An 18,325-nucleotide genomic window follows, 5' to 3' on the forward strand; every position below is an offset into this window, starting at 1 on the left:
AATAAATAAATAAATTTCAGCATGTTGAAGAAGTTCTCCTGAATATGAAAGCAAAGCAACACAAAAATATGAGGAGCTGAATAAACAAGAGTTATTACAGACTTTTGTGCAGCTTTGTAAATCACCAGCTTGAATACATATACACAAATACAGTAGTTTTGCCATTACTTTAATGGCCTTTAAGTAAATGTAAAAAAAGTCACCATTAGAGACAATACGTGCCTTTAGCACCTTTCATCACAATACAAATTTATTTGCTCCTTGCAAAGACAGCTATACACAACCACTTACCACCCTCTTTATAGTTAAAACTATAAAACCGGGTTTTACAGAACAGAATGTCACCTCAATGCTCGGCCTGGGTTCTAGAACGAGCCTGGGGAAGTATTCCTTCCAGGACCTCCTTAACTGTACTGAAGTGAATTGAATTGAATTGAATTGAATTAATAGCAAAGAAAAGTATTCTCTAATGGTGGTGCTGTAACTTGGCTTCGTCAACTGTGGGACTGCATGAGGAAATTCAGGAATGGCAGAAAAGTATGTGAGGGTAGTGCGGGATACGCATGAAGACAGGGAAACAGTGGTGAGGTGTGATGTAGGAGTGACAGATATGTTCAAGGTGGGAGTGGAATTACATTTGAGCCACTTCTTGTTTGCAATAGTCATGGGTCACAGGTTGACTGACAAGGTCAGGCAAGAGTCTCCATAGACTATGATGTTTGCAGATGGCATTGTAATCTGCAGTGAGCCTAGGGAACAGGTCCACAAGTGTCTGGAAAAGTGTAGATATTCACTGGAGAGAGGATGCATGAAAGTCAGTAGAAGCAATGCAAAATATGTGTTTGAATGAGAAGTGAAGTTACTAGAGTTTAAATACAACTGTAGCTTGCCATCACCAGTGTGTGAATGGGTGGATGACTGAATGTGTATAGCGCTTTGGGGTCCTTAAGGACTAGTAAAGCGCTATACAAATACAGGCCATTTACCATTTACCATTTACAACATTCCAAAGCAATGGACAGCGCACAAGAGCGGTGATGAAGAGAGTACAGGCATGTTTTCATCTGAAGTGAGCTGGATTGACAAGATTAGAAATTAGTATATCAGAAAGACATACAATGCTCAGGTTGAGGATTTTGGAGACAAAGAATATTGTAGATGGAGCTGCCATGCAGGATGTCAGAAAAGATTCATGGGTGTTGTGAAGGAGGACATGCAGAGAGTTGGTGTGACAGAAGAGTATGTTAGAGATAGACACAGCAAAAACCTCCAGAGCAGAAAGATTTGTGTTGGAAGTTCCAAAAACTGCAGTTCTTCTAGTGGTCACTTGAGGCTGGTTCCAAAAGTTGCCATGATGCATGTTTCTATGTGTGACAAAAATAGTTTTTTGTCACTAACTATTTTTGTGTGATAAAAATAGTTTTTGGAGACAGCTAACTAATAACTAATAACCTTGCACTCCCACACTCTTGTACAAATACGGTCACGTTTTGCTCATAAATGAATAAACAAATAAATCAAATAACCTGACTGAAAAGGTAAAGGTGATGTTTCTAAATGCAGAGATGACTACTTCTATCCTTTAAATACAGTCTGTGGTTTAAACTATCAGAGAACTATGTCATAAACGAACAGTGTGTAAACTCAATTCTTGATTCAATTGAATTATTTATACCAACAACAAAACACACAAAATGATTCCATCCATCAAATCACTTGTGAAAGATTGTTATAAAGTGATTTAATGATGTTTCAGAGAGAATCCGGTCTGGTCACCGACAGGTACTAGAACCGGATGTGGTGTGGCTGATTTTTTTTTTCGGCCCCAGTAGGGCATGTGTAAAGCGGCAGAGTATATAAAGGTATGAGCCGACACCAGCGTGGCCTCTGCCAGCTGAACATCACGGTTAGAAAAGAGGGGGATTGGTTTGGAGCTTGCAGCTGCCCGGCGGCACTTCCTGTGAGAATTTAACGAGCTACAAGGTGGGTGTTTGTTTGACATGATACGCTGCGGCGTCTGTAGCGATACAATTTGAAATGACGACAATATGAAGGCAAAGTTGTGATCCGCTCTTTTGACACGATATCTGCAGGAAAGTTTGCGTGGATTTTTAATCGGGATTTGACTGCAGCATGAGGAACCTTGAGCCAAAAGGTGTAATTCCTCATTATGTGTTGTTTAATAAAGCCCATTCTGCTAATATTAATCCCTGACAAGTCAGCAGAATAAGTGAGGCTAAAATGAATCACGTGGATGTTTTAAACAAGGACGTTTAGTTCAAATGAAAATGTACAAAAACCATCTTTTTGCGCACGTTGTTTGTGTTGTGGCGCTTTCTGCTTCTGCTCCTTTCATGATTCATCCAGGGACAGCCGGCTGTTCAGTGGCCGGGATAAATGCATTGTCACGGGGTTGGCGGCTGCCCAAACTCTTCTGTCCACCCAGCCACTGTTGCTACTGAAACACTGCAAGCAACAACAGGATCTCTTTCCTCTCCAGCTTTGATGTTGTGTTTTTTTGTTTTTGTTTTTCATAGCAGTGTGGAGCTCAATATGGTGCAGCTATCTCCTTCACCTACCCTGGATATCACCTTTCCATCTGAAAACTCAAAAGGAAGAGAAGAGGACTCTGTCACTGATGGTATCCTGAAGATGGGCTCACCTGCTGGGTTGAACACTCTGCAGCTCAACATGGAAATCTCCACTGCTTACTACGGCTATGAAACCTACATAGAAGATGGCCTCATCTGCCTCAAACACAAAATTCGCAACCTAGAGAAAAAGAAGGTAAGTTTCTGACAGAGTGCTGTAAAAGTGGGCACCTGCTGTTTGTGACGCGTATTGTCCCCGCAGCTGAAATTGCTCGGCTACAGGAAGAGACTGAAGCAGGGTGAGGTTCTAAACAAAGATCAAATGGTGAGTCCAACTAGTAGTGATTTCTTAAATGAGCTCTGTCTCTAGAACCTGCACTGGTGATTTGAGCTTTCAATTTCCATTTTAGGCGGCTGTGGAAAAGTACGAGGAGGTGCTGCACAACTTGGACTTCGCACGAGAGCTCCACAAAACCCTGGATGGCTTGACTCAGAATGTAAATGTCTCTGGTCACTTGTCTTTATAGCCTTGCTAGGCGTTATTATACCCAGGATGTTAGGTTGCTTGTGCTGTATTTGGCTCCAGTGCATTAGACAAGAATATCCAAAATTACACCTGGTAATTTGATGATATTGGTGGGCTGTAGGCTGCCCACCCAGTTAGAAGTTAGAAATGCAACCTGTGCTTTTTCTTTTGTTTTTGTCTTTCCTTTTGTTTAGATGTCTGACCAGATTGATGTCGATCTGGTCTAAAACTCCAATTGAATTGTACTTTGTAAATAAATGCACGTTCATGACTTCATATGCATTATATAAATTAAACTGTTGTATAGTCAGAAGTCTTACAACTAGCTATAGAATTTGAAAACTCCTTTAATCTTCCCCTGCAGCTGATTAAGGCCCAGAGGAAAGCCATGAAGAAGGAGCAAGTAGCTAAGGTGGAGGAAGAGAGGCGACGTCTGGCCACTGTACTCCAGGTCCAGCACCTCCTTGCTAGCCTGCAAAAGGAGCATGTCAGGAGAGACCTTTTGGCTGGCCAGAATCAGGCACCATGTGTTCCAGGCCAGCAGCTACATAGTCTGAGCCAGCTCACCACCTTGCTTGGAGTCAAGAGAGATAACAGACTGAGGTGAGAGTGACCATAAGATGGTTAACTCCCATCTTTGAAGATGACGTAGCAACTGAAATGACTAAAACTATCAGGATGTGTTTAGCTTCTGTCCCAAGTCTTTCACTTCTCATTGGCCACATCAAAATATTTTCAGGAGGCCACAAATTCTGTGCCAAGTTTTCTGCCCTTCTTGAGTGGAAGTTGAGTGTTGACATAGAATTTTTCTAGTTAGTCAGGCTCGAATTTTAGAATATAGCTACTGACATCTCTTTTCTGTTTGCTGTAGTTTACAAGAGCAAATGGAGCAGGCAGCTCTGGCCTACATGGACCTGTTGGAGGGAAAAGACAAGCCGGTGGCTGGATCCTCATGTGAGTGCAAAAACCGGAAAGATCTTTAGAGCTTCTAGAATTCTAACATATTAGACACAAAGCCCAACAACCAGCTGCAAAAAGCAATGTCTACACTTCAAAGAACAGCAAGAAAAACGCAGAGCAAAATATTCATAGAGCTCCACCTCAGCCTGTTGAAGCTGTTTGGAGTTTGTTGTTTTTGTTTTTCTCTAATCCACAGCATTTATTTCAGTCTTTCCAGTCAGGGTATATAGATATTCTTGATTCAATGAGACTTATTACTTCACTCCAAGAAAGGATCTCGATATAGTTTGAAGACTGTTTTGACCAAGAATTGTAGGGCTTGACTGACGGATGATTTGTTTGAAGTACCTGCATTGACACTGAGTGTGAATGGCAACCAAGCAAATGAGTTTTTCTTTCACTCTCAGATTGACACTCACTGTGCGTGTGTGCTGGGGTGTCCGTCCACGCGCGCACACACAGTGCAGGGTGCGGGGTGTGTGTACACGCACACGGTAGTACAGTGTTGTCGTGCAAGGCAAGTTTATTTATATAGCACAATTCAACAACAAGGTGATTCAAAGTGCTTTACAGAGGCATTAAAAAACAAAAACAAATGAAAAGCATGATTTAAAATTGATTAAAAAAAGTAGATAAAATGTAAGTTTTGAAATTTAAGCTTAAAAGTGTGGATTTGGTGTTTTATTCAAATGCAGCTGAGAACAGGTGAGTCTTCAACCTGGATTTAAACAAACTGAGTGTTTCAGCTGATCTGAGGCTTTCTGGGAGTTTGTTCCAGATATATGGAGCATAAAAGCTGAATGCAGCTTCTCCGTGTCTGGTTCTGACTCTGGGAACTGATAAAAGACCGGATCCAGATGACCTGAGGGATCTGGAAGGTTCATACTGGGTCAGGAGGTCACTGATGTATTTTGGTCCTAAACCATTCAGAGCTTTAGACCAGCATCAGAACTTTAAAGTCTATCCTCTGATGGACAGGCAGCCAGTGTAAAGACCTCAGAGCTGGACTGATGTGGTCCACTTTTTTGGTCTTAGTGAGGACTCTAGCAGCAGAGTTCTGAATGAGCTGTAGTTGTCTGACTGATTTTTTTTTTTTTTAATAATTATTTTTATTTTTTTTAGGTAGACCTGTAAAGATGCTGTTACAGTAATCAAGCCTGCTAAAGATGAATGCATGGACTAGTTTTTCCAGGTCCTGTTGAGACATCAGATCTTTTATCCTTGAAATATTCTTGAGGTGATAGTAAGCTGATTTTGTTATTGTCTTAATGTGTTTTTCTAAGTTTAGGTCTGCATCCATCACTACACCCGAATTTCTTGCCTGGTTTGTGGTTTTTAGGTGTATAGATTGAAGTTCTCTGGTGACCTGTAATCGTTTTTCTTTGGCTCCAAAGACTATTACTTCAGTTTTGTTTTTGTTTAGCTGGAGAAAATTGTGGCACAACCAGTCATTAATTTCCTCAATGAATTTACCAAGAGCCTGTACAGGGCCTTGGTCTCCTGGTGACATTGTGATATATATTTGTGTGTCATCTGCGTAGCTATGATAGTTTATTTTGTTGTTCTTTATAATCTGTGCCAGTGGGAGCATGTAAATGTTAAACAGAAGGGGTCCCAAGATGGAACCTTGGGGAACTCCACATGTGATACTTGTCTGCTCAGATGTGAAGTTACCTATTGATACAAAGTATTTCCTGTTTTCTAAGTGTGTTTTGAACCAGTTTAGTACAGTTCCTGAGAGACCTGCCCAGTTCTCCAGTCGTTTGAGTAATATGTTGTGGTCAACTGTATCAAATGCTGCACCGAGATCCAGTAAAACTAAGACTGACATTTTTCCACTGTCTGTATTCAAACATATGTCATTAAACACTTTGGTCAGAGCGGTTTCAGTGCTGTGGTTCTGTCTAAAACCTGACTGGAAGGCATCATAGCAGTTATTCTGTGTTAAGAAGTAATTGAGCTGTTGAGAAACTGCTTTTTCAATGATCTTACTTAAAAATGGGAGATTTGAGATCGGCCTGTAGTTATTCATTTGTGTCTTGTCAAGATTGTCCTTTTTCAGTATAGGTTTAATTACAGCAGTTTTTAGTGATTCTGGAAACACACCTGACATTAAAGAAAGGTTGATGATCTGTAACAGGTCTGACTCCAAAGTCTTTGAGACCTTTTTGAAAAAACTCGTTGGCAGGACATCTAAACAGCAAGAGGAGGAGTTCAGTTGACCTAAGATGTCCTCCAGGTCTTTGTTGTTAATAGGGTGAAACTGTTTCATGGTGTTTAAACAGTTTTTCGGTGGACACAGTACATATCCTGGATCTGCTGTTGATGTACCAATTGCTTGTCTAATCTTTTGGATTTTTTCTGTGAAGAATTTGGACCATTGCAGGCCATGGTCGAATGAAGTTCAGCTGCCACTGACACAGGAGGGTTTGTTAGCCTGTCAACTGTAGAAAATAAGACCCGAGCATTATGACTGTTTTTGGTGATGATGTCAGAGAAGTAGGACCTCCTTGCACTCCTCAGTTGTAAATTATAATTGTGAAGTTTCTCTTTATAGATGTCATAATGAACCTGGAGGTTTGTTTTTCTCCATCTGCGCTCAGCTTTCCTACACTCTCTTTTTTTTCACCAGTGTGGAGTTTCTCCATGGAGACTTCCAGAGATAACCTTCACCTAAATGGGAGCAATAGTGTCCATAACATTTAACATTTTAGCATTGAAGCTAGTGACGAGCTCATTGACTGAACCTCTGGACAGGTCAGGTGTTAATGGGAAGACCTGGTTAAAGATCTCACTACTGTTCAGTTATACACCGTTTTGTGATCACTGCTGTTGATTTGTGTGGGCTGAGATTTTACTTTCAAAGAAAACACAGTAATGATCAGACAGGCCCACATCAGACACAGTAACCTTTGAAATGCTCGGGCCCTTGGAGATCAGTAGGTCAAGAGTGTGTCCTCTATTATGTGTGGCCTCTGTTACATGCTGAGTCAGCCCAAAGTTGCCCAGAGTGTTACTCAGGTCTTTAGTCCCTTTGTCCTGAGGGTTGTCCACATGGATGTTAAAATCCCCAACAATAATTACACAGTCGAAATCAACACAGATCACAGACAGCAGTTCACTGAGGTCATTAAAAAAGTCTGTGCAGTATTTGGGAGGCCTGTAAACATTAAGAAACACAACTTTGGATGGGACCTTCAGCTGTAAAGCCACATATTCAAAAGACTGAAAACTTCCAGGAGATAGCTGCTTACATTGAAATGATTCATTAAATAAGACAGCAACCCCTCCTCCTCTCCTGCTCACCCTGGCCTCACTGATAAAACTGTAGTTAGGAGGGGTCGTCTCGATGAGAACAGCTCCACTGTTACTTTGGTCCAACCAAGTTTCAGTTAAAAACATAAAATCAAGGCTGTGCTCAGTGATTAAATCATTAATTAAAAATGTTTTCTCAGCTAAAGATCTAACGTTTAATAAAGCCAACTTAAGTGTTTTAGAGGTATTATTTGCCCCCTCGTGTTTGGGAGCAGTCTGTGGCACACGAGGTATGTTTACTATATTTAAAGATCTTTTAGAGTGCAGCTCTCTGTTTTGACCAGGCCACACGTCTCCTTCTGTCACCTAAAAGTACAGACATTTTAAAACCTTCTAATAAACAGGGTCCCAGCTTCTCCTGGGAAAAGTCACCACTGCCATAATCCTCACAGCCTGGACCCTCCACACATCACACATCAGACTGCGGAGACAGAGCATGAAGGTGGTAAGGAGGAACTAAGGGGGGCAATGTAACTTCGATTGCTCTGTTGAGGGCGGGGCTCGATGGTGAACCTTTGGCTGCTCTGGTGGGGGGTTTATGGGGGACAAAAAGGGATTGGGCCGGGGGGTAGATCTGAGCCCAGCATTGACCCGCTCCATCATCTCCTCAGTGAATTTCAGGTTTGGGGAGGAGGGAGAAAGGGAGGGGGAGGAGGGTGATGGCCTGTCAGGGGTTTGGGGGACTGGGGAAGGTCGTGGTCCCTGGTCCTGGTCGTTGGTGTTGTTGAGAGTTGGAGGCAAATAGGGACCCCTCTTCTTGCCTCAGATGTCTCTCCTTTCTGAGGCTCTTCCCGGGTGGGGGCAGATGAGGCTCCTCTTCAAGGTTTCTGTTGGGCTTTGTCTGTTCTTGGAGTACTGTTTGTTCCTCTTTATGAGATAACTCCTCGTTTATCTCAGCCTTGGCACCAAGCACAGATGGATGACGTATGGAATAAAACAGGTTGGAGGTGAACAGTTTCACCCCTGACTTGTTAAAATAAATCCATTTGCTTTAAACAGATGCCTGCGTTCCCAAAAAATATTAAAATTGTTGATAAAATGCACTGAGTGGTCAGTACATGCTGATATAAGCCATTTATTCAGTGCAAACAATCTGCTGAATCTCTCGTCTCCTCTGACGGGCGGTACAGGCCCACTGATGAATACAGCTGCATTCAGAGAGTTTACAGTATTTAATAATCCAGTAAAGTCCCGTTTCAGAACCTCCGACTGTTGTTTGGACACAACAGTTGGAGGCTTACATCATCACAATATTTCTGTTCAAGGAGTTATGACCTATATAAAAATGAACTATTTTGACCATAAGCCCGTACACTTACTGACTGTAACACATTTTTTTTTTCATTCTGGTTTTAGCCGCTTGTTTTTCATGCATATAGATTTACCTTACTAAGAATATCTTCCCTACTACTTGCCTTGTTTTTCCTTTTCAGTTAAACAGTTGAACGAGGAGCTCACCAGGCTGTTGAATTGCGAGTACTTCAGTTGTCTTCCACCTCCTCCAAGCAACACTCCAGAGGTGGTCCTGAGCTCAGCCAGCCACACTCGTAAGATTCCAAAATTACATTTCAATAGCAACTTTTCAGCCATGAAAAACCTGCATGTGTTACAGGATCAGTGTTTTATTAAGTTTTTATTTTGTAGTTTCCTACCAGCAGATTGACCAAGTTAGTGTTTTGGTGGCCCTTGACATTGTTTTGGTGCTTCCTGAGTTTCCTGTCCAGGAATTGACTCAAACTGTACTGTCTTGGAGATGCCCGTGGTAGTCCTTGTTGTGTTCTGTCTGTAAGCTAGAAGGGTTACTCCAACCAGAACCTGTAGCAGGCAAAGAACAACTTCATGTGCTGAAAAATGAGTTTGAGTCAATCTGCAATATAAGACTGTGTAGAGAGGGAGCTGAGAAATTTCAGACTATGGCACCTCCTGGCTTTGATTTCTTGCTTGTTTAGACTGCGACTTGTGGCCATCTACATTCCTTTTGTGTAGTTATATTGTCATCAGGTGTCCCACCTAGGGCTCCTGTTTAACAGTTCTGAGGGAAGCTGCAGTTTGAGTTTAGAATGCACAGCTCCGAGGTTAGTTTTGACAGTGTTGTGATCCCACTCCCACCCTGTTTCTGCAGCCTTAAGCTGAGCTTTAAAAGGTATAACTACATGAAATGTATTTCTGTAACTGCCATATTTTCCCTGAAAAAGTTGACTTCCATATTTCTTTTTCTGCTTTGCCCTGTCAGCCATATTAAAGTCAAAATCAAATGAAGTTTCAAAGGAGGTAAGCCCAATATTCATTTAGGGTTTGCACCCCCCCCCCCCCCCCCTTTCCTTTGACTGCATTTCAGTGCTTTATAATACAAACAGTTCCCAATCCACTGCTCTGTTGGTTGTATGACAGTTTTTCAATAGACTATATGTGAGTGAGAAGGAGAAGGAGCAGGACCCTCCTTACTGCTGGGATACAGAGCTCCCAGATGAACCTTCATCACCGCAAACTGCAGTCCTCAAACCATGGAAAGGAGCTGCCACTTTAATACCTAAAGTCATTCCATCCACCACGAGGAAGCAGTCTGCAGACTGCAAACTGGTAAAATATAGTCAAACATTTTTGCTCTGCAGTTGTCATTGCAGGTGACGAGTAAAACTGGGTGACTTGAAGACAACTATTCATTATATTAGTATCCAGAATGAATCAAATGGAAGTATAACATGATTTATGTATTCCTCTTCTCGTGGTGAAGAACAGGCTGTCTGTGAAGAACAGCTCAGTAGTTAGAGAGAAGAATAAAACTAAGCACTAATGCTGTAGTTTAGCAAAGGTAGCATTCCAGTGACTGCATTACTTGGGGGAGGGGACAGCAAAGACTTGCTGTTATAAGGAAGGACTGCAGATGTACTGTAATTCTCTGGGGTGAGCGCACTTATTGAAAGTAGTCCATTTATCTTAAATTACAATAACTGATCTGCCAGCATTGGCTCAAAAGCTCAGGTGATTAAAATCATATTCTTCCCAGAGGAAAGAGAAGAAGGCCAAACAAGAGCAAAATTCAAAGTTGGTGAGTTGAACAGACACGCACATGATGCTCTGTAAATATTTTTAGGTGTACAAATGAGCCCCTTGTAATTCCTGACAGGTAGTTGGCATGGATATACCTGTGGAAGTTTTCAGTTCTGCATCTGCCTTACCTAAAGATCCCATCCTGAGAAAACAACACCTCGAGGAGCTCATGACAAAGATCCATGGCTCCTTCAGTTTTATGCAGGTGGACTTTGGTTTGCAAATTTCTGTGTGTAAATGGTGGTACTATTGTATAGTGGGTTTTTTCAGCTCTGCCAGTGACTGAAGGTTTATTGCTCTGTTCTGTTTTGGGGTGTGTTGTGTTTTTTTTTTTTTTTTTGTTTGTTTGTTTTTTGTTTTTTTTTGTTTTTTTTTTTTAAATGCTGTCCTATTCAGGACTCTCTCCTAGATGGTGAGAGCTCGCCTACAAATGACCAGCTCAGACTGAAGAGACAGCCTTCTGGATCTCCCTCTATTCTGGGTAAATTGAGAAAAAATTAACAAGATTTGTAATTCTCAGGTGTCACAAAGTGCTTTATCATATAAAATGCAACAGTTAAAATGGCATAGATAAAAGCAAGACTGCACAGGTGGGCCTTACCTTTTTAAAATAAGCTTATCAAATGTCAACAGGGCTTAAGTTCAATGGAAGGAAGTCCTTTTGTCCTTAACTAGGCAAAGGCGCCACCAGCAAGCATTGACCAGCACAGCTTTGAACTCTGGCAAGATCTTATAGTTTTCAAAGTAATACCTTTAATGGTAAAGGTATGTTTTTGCTGCACTGGCTGTGTGTTTGGGATCATTGTAAAGCTTGCTAATGCAGCGGTGATTATATTACATCATGAGAACTATTAAAGATCAATTTGGAAGAACTAGGTACTTTAAAGAGAAAAATTAGAGCTTTTATTGTCATTGTAGGGTTGCTTGCACAGCGAAATAAGGTAGCAAGACCGCAAAAGTAAAGAAAAAAACGCAATAAGAACACTACACGATGTTTGTCTTCCAGGAAGCATTGTGGGGGCTGTGGTAAATAAGGATAGGGATGGAAATTGCACATCTGCCAAAATATTGCACAGGGAATGTAATCAAATGCAACGCCAGAGTGATTGTATGAGAGAGGTCTGCTCACTCTTAATTTGCATTTATGGTTCTCACAGCCCACGGGTAGAAGCTGTTCTTTAGTCTGTTGGTTTTGCACCTGATGGATCTGAACGTTGTTGTTGGTGGTGGTTAGGATGGAGGTGGTCTCTTATAATCTTAGTCTAGTCTTGTATAATTACACCAACCTTATCTAGATTTGTGTGTACAAAAGATCCAATATAGTTTTGTTTAAATTTAAAAAATAAAACAAAGAATCTAAATTGAAAGAAGCAAACCTGGATGGGAAGAATGTTGGTGGCTGATGATCTGGTGCCACTAGTGAGAGGGGCCAGTGTAGTTCTCAACTCACTGAGAGAGTTCAAGGACGACTACATGGAATTCTGTTTTGTCAGGGTTGAGATGGATGAACTTAACTGGTGTTTGGAAACGTCACTGAAGGGAGCCTTTTCGAGTGTGCTGGACCTTACCAAGTGTACAGGTGATTGTCAACATGGCTGGCTGTGGCTCAGGGGGTATAGCGGGTTGCATTCTACTTGGATCAGTGGTTTGACTTCCCAGCTCATCTAGTCTCCACGTCTATCCTAGGGCTAGATGCTGAACCTCAAATTCCCCCCGATCCAGTTGGTGGTGTGATGTGTGATTAAAAAGCCATTTGAGTACTCATTAAAAATGTGTTCATCATTCAGCGTGGCAATACTCCCATGAAGGGGTTGAGCCGCTATAGGGAGGTGTGGGATTAAGACAGAACAGTGAAATACGCTGAAAAAAAGATTTGAATCTATTCTAAACGTAATATTCAGGAAAGCTCTTGCTGGCCTGGGTGTGGCCTATAAATGTACTAGCAGTATATGCAAATGTGATTTGTGTTGTGTTTTAGCAGTTTCTCTGCCTTTTAGTCATACAAAAGAAATATTGCTTAGATTTTTGGAATAAATTTCCTAATATTGTTTTTTTGTTTTCCATCTCACCTAAACAGCTAAAGCAGGTTTGAGAAGCCCAATTGATGTCCTACCCAAAGCGATGCATGTAAGGAGCTCTTTTTCTTTTTAACAAAGCAGGTGTGACTAAAAATGAGAACCATTTTTAGTTGTGACATATCCACCTTTCCCATATTCAGTCCACTCCACTGCCCACCAGGCTTACGGAGCGCAGAGTCAGTCTGACCAATGGAAATCAGAGCCTGGAGACCTGTGACATAGAACTTTCCTCAAAGGACCTACCTCATGTAAGGAGCCATTCGCTTCAATATAATGTTATGCTCTGCATTCTGTGTGCCTCTCTAAAGCTTTCTTGTCAATCTAGGAGTCACTCCAGTTGGCTGAAAAAGAGATTTTTCCTTCACCACCGCTGTTTCGCCGGGAATCGACTGTCTCCAGCAATCTGGAGGAAAAGAGCTGTCCTGTGGTAGATGAGCTTAGAGTACTTTAACTTCTGTGAAGTGTTGCCAGAATACTTCATTTTATTTCTTGTAACCTTCCCAGACACCAGTAATGGATTCAGGGAAGCAGTCGCCCTGTAATGGGGTAACATCCTGCACTTCCACCCCCCCTCAGGGACAGACTTTCTCTACACCGCCCACCAGGCGATCTCTGACCTCTGCACAGTTTCAGAACATCCAGTCAGTAAGTTTCATCAAAGTATCATTCCGACTTTGACTTTATCCACCAATGATCAAAGTGCAGGGCTGTAGCTCCTCTCTGAGATGCGATTCAGACAGTGTTAATATAAAAAGAAATGAGGTGAGATAAGATGTCACTGTATGCAAGAAATAGAACCGCTGAGACTTCTCAAACATGGTGCAGCTCAGGATAAGGGATTCTGATTAAAGATCTTGTGGGTTCAAAATAGAAAAAAATCACGGTGAAATTTATCCAAAAATGAAATGAGCTTTACTTGCATCTGGAGACGATCTGACTTCAATCTAAATCTGAATGGGAACTTCAATTTTGTGTCCATTTTCTGCTTTCTGTAGGTCTTCAAAGTGAGCACCTCCTTAACTCAGACGGGGGAGGTGAACTATAAACCAGATTCTGTTTTCACTGAGCCCAGATACACCACTGCCAGCACCCAGACACCACCTGAGTTTGCCCTCTCAGAGGAGGCACAGCCAGGTATGTTGAGAGTTTTGCATTCTTGGCTTTGTGTCCTCACTGCTAGACCAGTTGTCATCATCTGAGATGCATTTTCTCTAGTATACCAGTCAGATTACTCGGTGGGTAATGGTGGACAGATCTTTCCGTCTCCAAGCCAGTCAGGTGGTGTGAATCGACCCGGCCAATCATACTACACCAGAGGCTCTGTGAAAGGTATGGCACGTGGTGGCAAGGCACTGGCTCAAACCTTTCGCTCCTCTGGGTGGCAACGAGGTATTGGTCTTTTGTTTTGTTTTTTTTGTTGTGGTTGTGGTGGTGGTTGTTGTTGTTGTTGGGGTGTTTTTTTTTTTCTGTTTGTTTTTTAAATGTCTGAATGTTTTCTTTAATATTGTGGGGTTATGACCTTCTCATCAATCATCTTTGTGAACTGGCACAATTTAAACTGAGGTTTTTTTTTTTTTTTTTTTTTTTTTAAACTGGTTTCTGATTACCAGGAGGATCCTACATCTCTCCAACTCATCTCAGGGACTCTGGTCCCCTCCTCTATGCTGCTAGAGTAAGTTAACCTATTTTTTAACATACGTTTTATAGTCCCAGCACAAATGATGGATTAAATACTGCCATAAACCAAAAAGGCATTTCATTAAATGACCCAAGGAAAGGATGGGAAACCTACTTGACAAGCAAATCAATTTATTTACAGAACTGAAGCTGCTCACTAAGTAAAAGCACAACTTATTCAAGTCCTGCAATTTTTATATTAGTCTGTTCATGTGGAAAGGGAACAAATTTTGTTTCTATATGGGGGGCAGTTTTTCTGTAAGCACAATCTGTTTGAAATTCATAATCAAGTAGATCATCAGAAGCGGTGTGTAGAAGTGTATTTGCTTATACAAAGTAGGCTGCAAAATTGCAAACAGTTGTGGGATATGTTGACTATGTTGGTTGCCATAACAAATAATCATCAGCACTCACCAAAAGCTTTGAACAATGCCTGACTTTAAAAAAAAAAAAAAAAAAAAAAAAAAGATTTTATATAAAAGTTAATAACAAAATATAAAATTCCAGTTTGTCAGACAACTGCACACAATTTTGATTCAAAGCAGGAAGTATAGAGGGCCCATTCATGAAAAGAGATGACCTCACAGAGATGACTCTGCAACTTGAATGAAGATGCAAAATTTTCCGTCTTATAGAATTTTTATTTTTAAACTTAGATTTTATACCAAACTCATCTTCTGCCCTTGTTTCCTTCTGTGTAAAAGTATTTTCTAATGGTCATTTTAACATATGTGACTATGTCACAGCTGTTAAATTGAGCAACGCTTGTGTTCAAAACACATGTACGACATCATGCTGATTATCCACGGTTGTCCTTTCTGTGTCTGCGTGAGTCACTGTTGTGCTTCTGTGGCCTTTTTTCTCAGGATTCAGGGTACCAGCACAACTACAGGCGAGGAGGGAGACATAACAACAGTGGTAGGAAGCAATGATTGTCTTTTCTGCTACAGCTTCCATTTGTGAGACACATGTTGGTTTGACCTTTGACTTGTCCACTTTGGTGTCATCTGTCCAAAGGACATTGGCCCTTATTTATCAACCCAAACACAAGTCTGGGTGTTAAATCATGTTTACAAACATTCAAGCACAAATCTGTGTTTCAATATTTTCATACCTGAATTTGTTTGACGTTTACAAACAAACTTAGAAGAGCCTCAGACCAGTAGTGGTAGTAGTGCAGCTCACTCATGGATGCAAACAGGTGACCAGTTAGACCAAAGTGAAGGCAGTCCCTCTCTTCACATCTGTTTTAATTCATTTCCATTTTTAGGTTTGGGCAGTCGAGCGCTGCTCATCTTGCTTGTTGTAAGGGAGTGCCTGGCATTTTTGATTTTAAGTTTGGTGCCACCAACACATTTCCACACCAAAATTTCTCAAATTTGGGATTTGATATGTTGTCTTCCTACAGTTTAAAAATAATCTGCATTTAAAAGAAGGAAATGTAAACATGGCATTCTGTGTCATTTCAACTCCACAGCAGCCTGGAGTGATTCTTCTCAGGTGAGCAGCCCAGACCGGGAGGGAGCATTCACAATTGTGGACTCGGGTCATGGGGATTCCCTGTCTGTTTCCACTGTGGAGGTCCCACTCACTCCCCATGGACACCACCACACCGCCTTGCTGCCTATGCAGCTCTACCCACTCTCCCAGCCTCTGCGAGTGGCCTTCACTGCCTCTCGCACTGCCAACTTCGCTCCGGGAAATCTCGACCAGCCGATTGTATTTGACCAGCTCCATAGCAACCTAGGGGAGATGTACGATACCCACATTGGCCGCTTTACCTGCCCTGTGAATGGAACCTATGTCTTTATCTTCCACATCCTGAAGCTGGCCATCAATGTGCCGCTCTACATTAACCTCATGCGCAACGAGGAGGTGATGGTGTCGGCATACGCCAACGATGGAGCCCCAGACCATGAAACGGCCAGCAACCACGCCATTTTGCCGCTTTTCCAAGGAGACCAGGTGTGGCTCAGGTTGCATCGTGGAGCCATCTATGGCAGCACTTGGAAGTACAGCACCTTCTCTGGCTTTCTGCTGTACCAGGATTGAATAGCAGTCAGCCTGGTGGTACTCTTCTTCCAGTGTGTGGACTGTTTGCTTTGCACTGAATGGTGACTGCACTGACGTTTTAGTATTGTGGTCAGGCTGCATGCTAATGCATAAAACTTGTTCACAACATGGGTGAGAGTATAGATTATACACTTTGACCACTTACACAACTTACTTGTTTTCAAATGGGGTCTGTTACCAATTGACAAACCAGGCAGACCGCCTCCTCCCAAAAATAAAAATCATTGTGATGAACTACCACTTTGACTGATACAGTTACACCATCTGCTGTAAAGCGTCATCTGCGAGAATGGAATCATTTTGTGCCTTTTTGTTCAATGAATGTTTGCATTGACCAGATGTTAACCTCATGTTGAACTAAATGAATGACTTATCAGGTGAATTGACAAACTGTATTTGCAGCACTTTGCTTGATGCTGTGCTCCTATCCATTCATTCTTACTGAGGAAAAGATTGTTCTTGGGGGTGGGTGTGGTGTCAAACACTAAAGGCAAAATTGTAGCATTAAGTCTACTGTGATGGTATAAAAGAGGTCTCTTGATGAAATAAAAGATGAGCAGTGACGTGTAGTGGATTTTGTGTTTTATTTGTTTAATTAAAAAAAAGTCCTTGTCATCTTCATACTACAGTTTGCAGGAGATGCATTAGAAAGCAACATGAACCCAACACTGGAAAACTGAAATTACCTCACAAAAAAATGATCACTTTATTTAGATAAACCTTGCATTTTGTACACCCAGTTTCAGACCTTTCCTCATAAACCCTGGAGAAGGCTGTGCAGGAAAATCCTGGTAGTTCTGCAGTTTGTCTAGCACCAACACCATCACCTTATTTCCCATTAGGATGGTCTGTTTTTAAACTTCAGGTTGTGTTGTCCTTTTCTGTGGACTTGCTGCCATGTGATTCGCTCTTTATGCTGATGTTCAGACCTCTTTGGTTACATTACTTAAGCAGGTTTGTTTAAGAGCCAGTTATTCGTACCTCTGGCAAATCAAGCATCAGTTCTCCAGTTCAGAACTGAAGAAGCCTCCTGGATGAGAGGTGAAATGTCTTCACAAAACTTCAAAAAGTCCAGTTACTTTCTTTAAAAGCCCTACTCAAGTACATAGAAAAATGCTCTATAAGAACCATTCCAAACATGAGTATTAAGTGCCTCATTAAACATAAAACCACTGGTGAGTGGTTGTAGCCTTGATGCTTATTAAGTCTTTCACAACAAAGTTGTGTTGTCCAGCTCCAGAATCCACAGAAATGATCTTCATTGCTTATCAAAGATGTCATCTCAAACAGGTAGTGATATAGAGCTGCACATGAAGTACACTTCTCAAACAAGTCGGCTAAACTTGGAGGGTGCCAATCTGTCCAGTTAAGAAGCATTTTACTTGAATGAGTCTGAGGAGTCAACATTGTGCAGCCAGCAACATCATCCAGTATAATCGGTTTGGTAATGGGACAGTTTGCCAAAAAGTACCCCGTCTGCTGTTAGACACCAGGAAGAAATCCTGAGATGTAGACAGGAACTCCATGAAACACACAAAAAGTTGGTTATGGAATGTAACTTAGTTTTATGCTGGGACCAATGCTTTTCACATGATCCGAGTTTCCCTTACACAAAATAATGAAAAGACATACCACATGTTTTTTTCTATGGAGGTGATACACACATCCAGATGACACAAATCAACTAGTTAAACTACAGGCATCCATAATTTGCTACTTTTAAATTCCGAGAACTCTGAGTTTATTGCACTTTGGCCTAAAAATCTTCTAAACATGATGTCTAATGAGTCTCTCTCTTGCAAGCAGGTAAAGACCTGCATGTGTTATATAACTATCTGTGAAACTGAAAAAAACCCTCTACTCTGCCAAAGGAGAAATTCATTAGCTACAACAGGATAACAAGATTATAATTTCAGCTGTTACAAAGAGGATTTGTAGCAACATTTTTGACTGACATGAGATAAATACTTTATTTATCCAATAAGCAATACACATGCAAAATAAAATAAGCAACAGCCAGTGTAACCTCTACTAAAACTTTGCTCAAGATTAGC

The 18,325-nt window shown here is 41.4% G+C and overlaps 1 protein-coding gene across 1 annotated transcript; it reads left to right on the top strand.

Annotated features, from left to right (window-relative positions):
• The first annotated feature begins 1,883 nt into the window (after positions 1-1,883).
• Positions 1,884-16,823, top strand: caprin2 (caprin family member 2). Its single transcript, XM_063501037.1, has 21 exons — positions 1,884-1,983; positions 2,538-2,787; positions 2,854-2,916; positions 3,002-3,088; positions 3,482-3,720; positions 3,989-4,071; positions 8,826-8,939; positions 9,626-9,663; positions 9,784-9,972; positions 10,400-10,441; positions 10,520-10,648; positions 10,840-10,924; positions 12,521-12,570; positions 12,662-12,769; positions 12,847-12,948; positions 13,026-13,166; positions 13,517-13,655; positions 13,737-13,910; positions 14,132-14,193; positions 15,065-15,116; positions 15,676-16,823. Exons 2-21 carry the CDS (start codon positions 2,554-2,556, stop codon positions 16,248-16,250), a joined length of 2,706 nt encoding a protein of 901 aa, XP_063357107.1. The 5' UTR covers positions 1,884-1,983; positions 2,538-2,553; the 3' UTR covers positions 16,251-16,823.
• The last annotated feature ends 1,502 nt before the right edge of the window (positions 16,824-18,325 follow it).

This window comes from Pelmatolapia mariae, linkage group LG17, assembly GCF_036321145.2.
Source record: "Pelmatolapia mariae isolate MD_Pm_ZW linkage group LG17, Pm_UMD_F_2, whole genome shotgun sequence".
Lineage (NCBI taxonomy): Eukaryota > Metazoa > Chordata > Actinopteri > Cichliformes > Cichlidae > Pelmatolapia > Pelmatolapia mariae.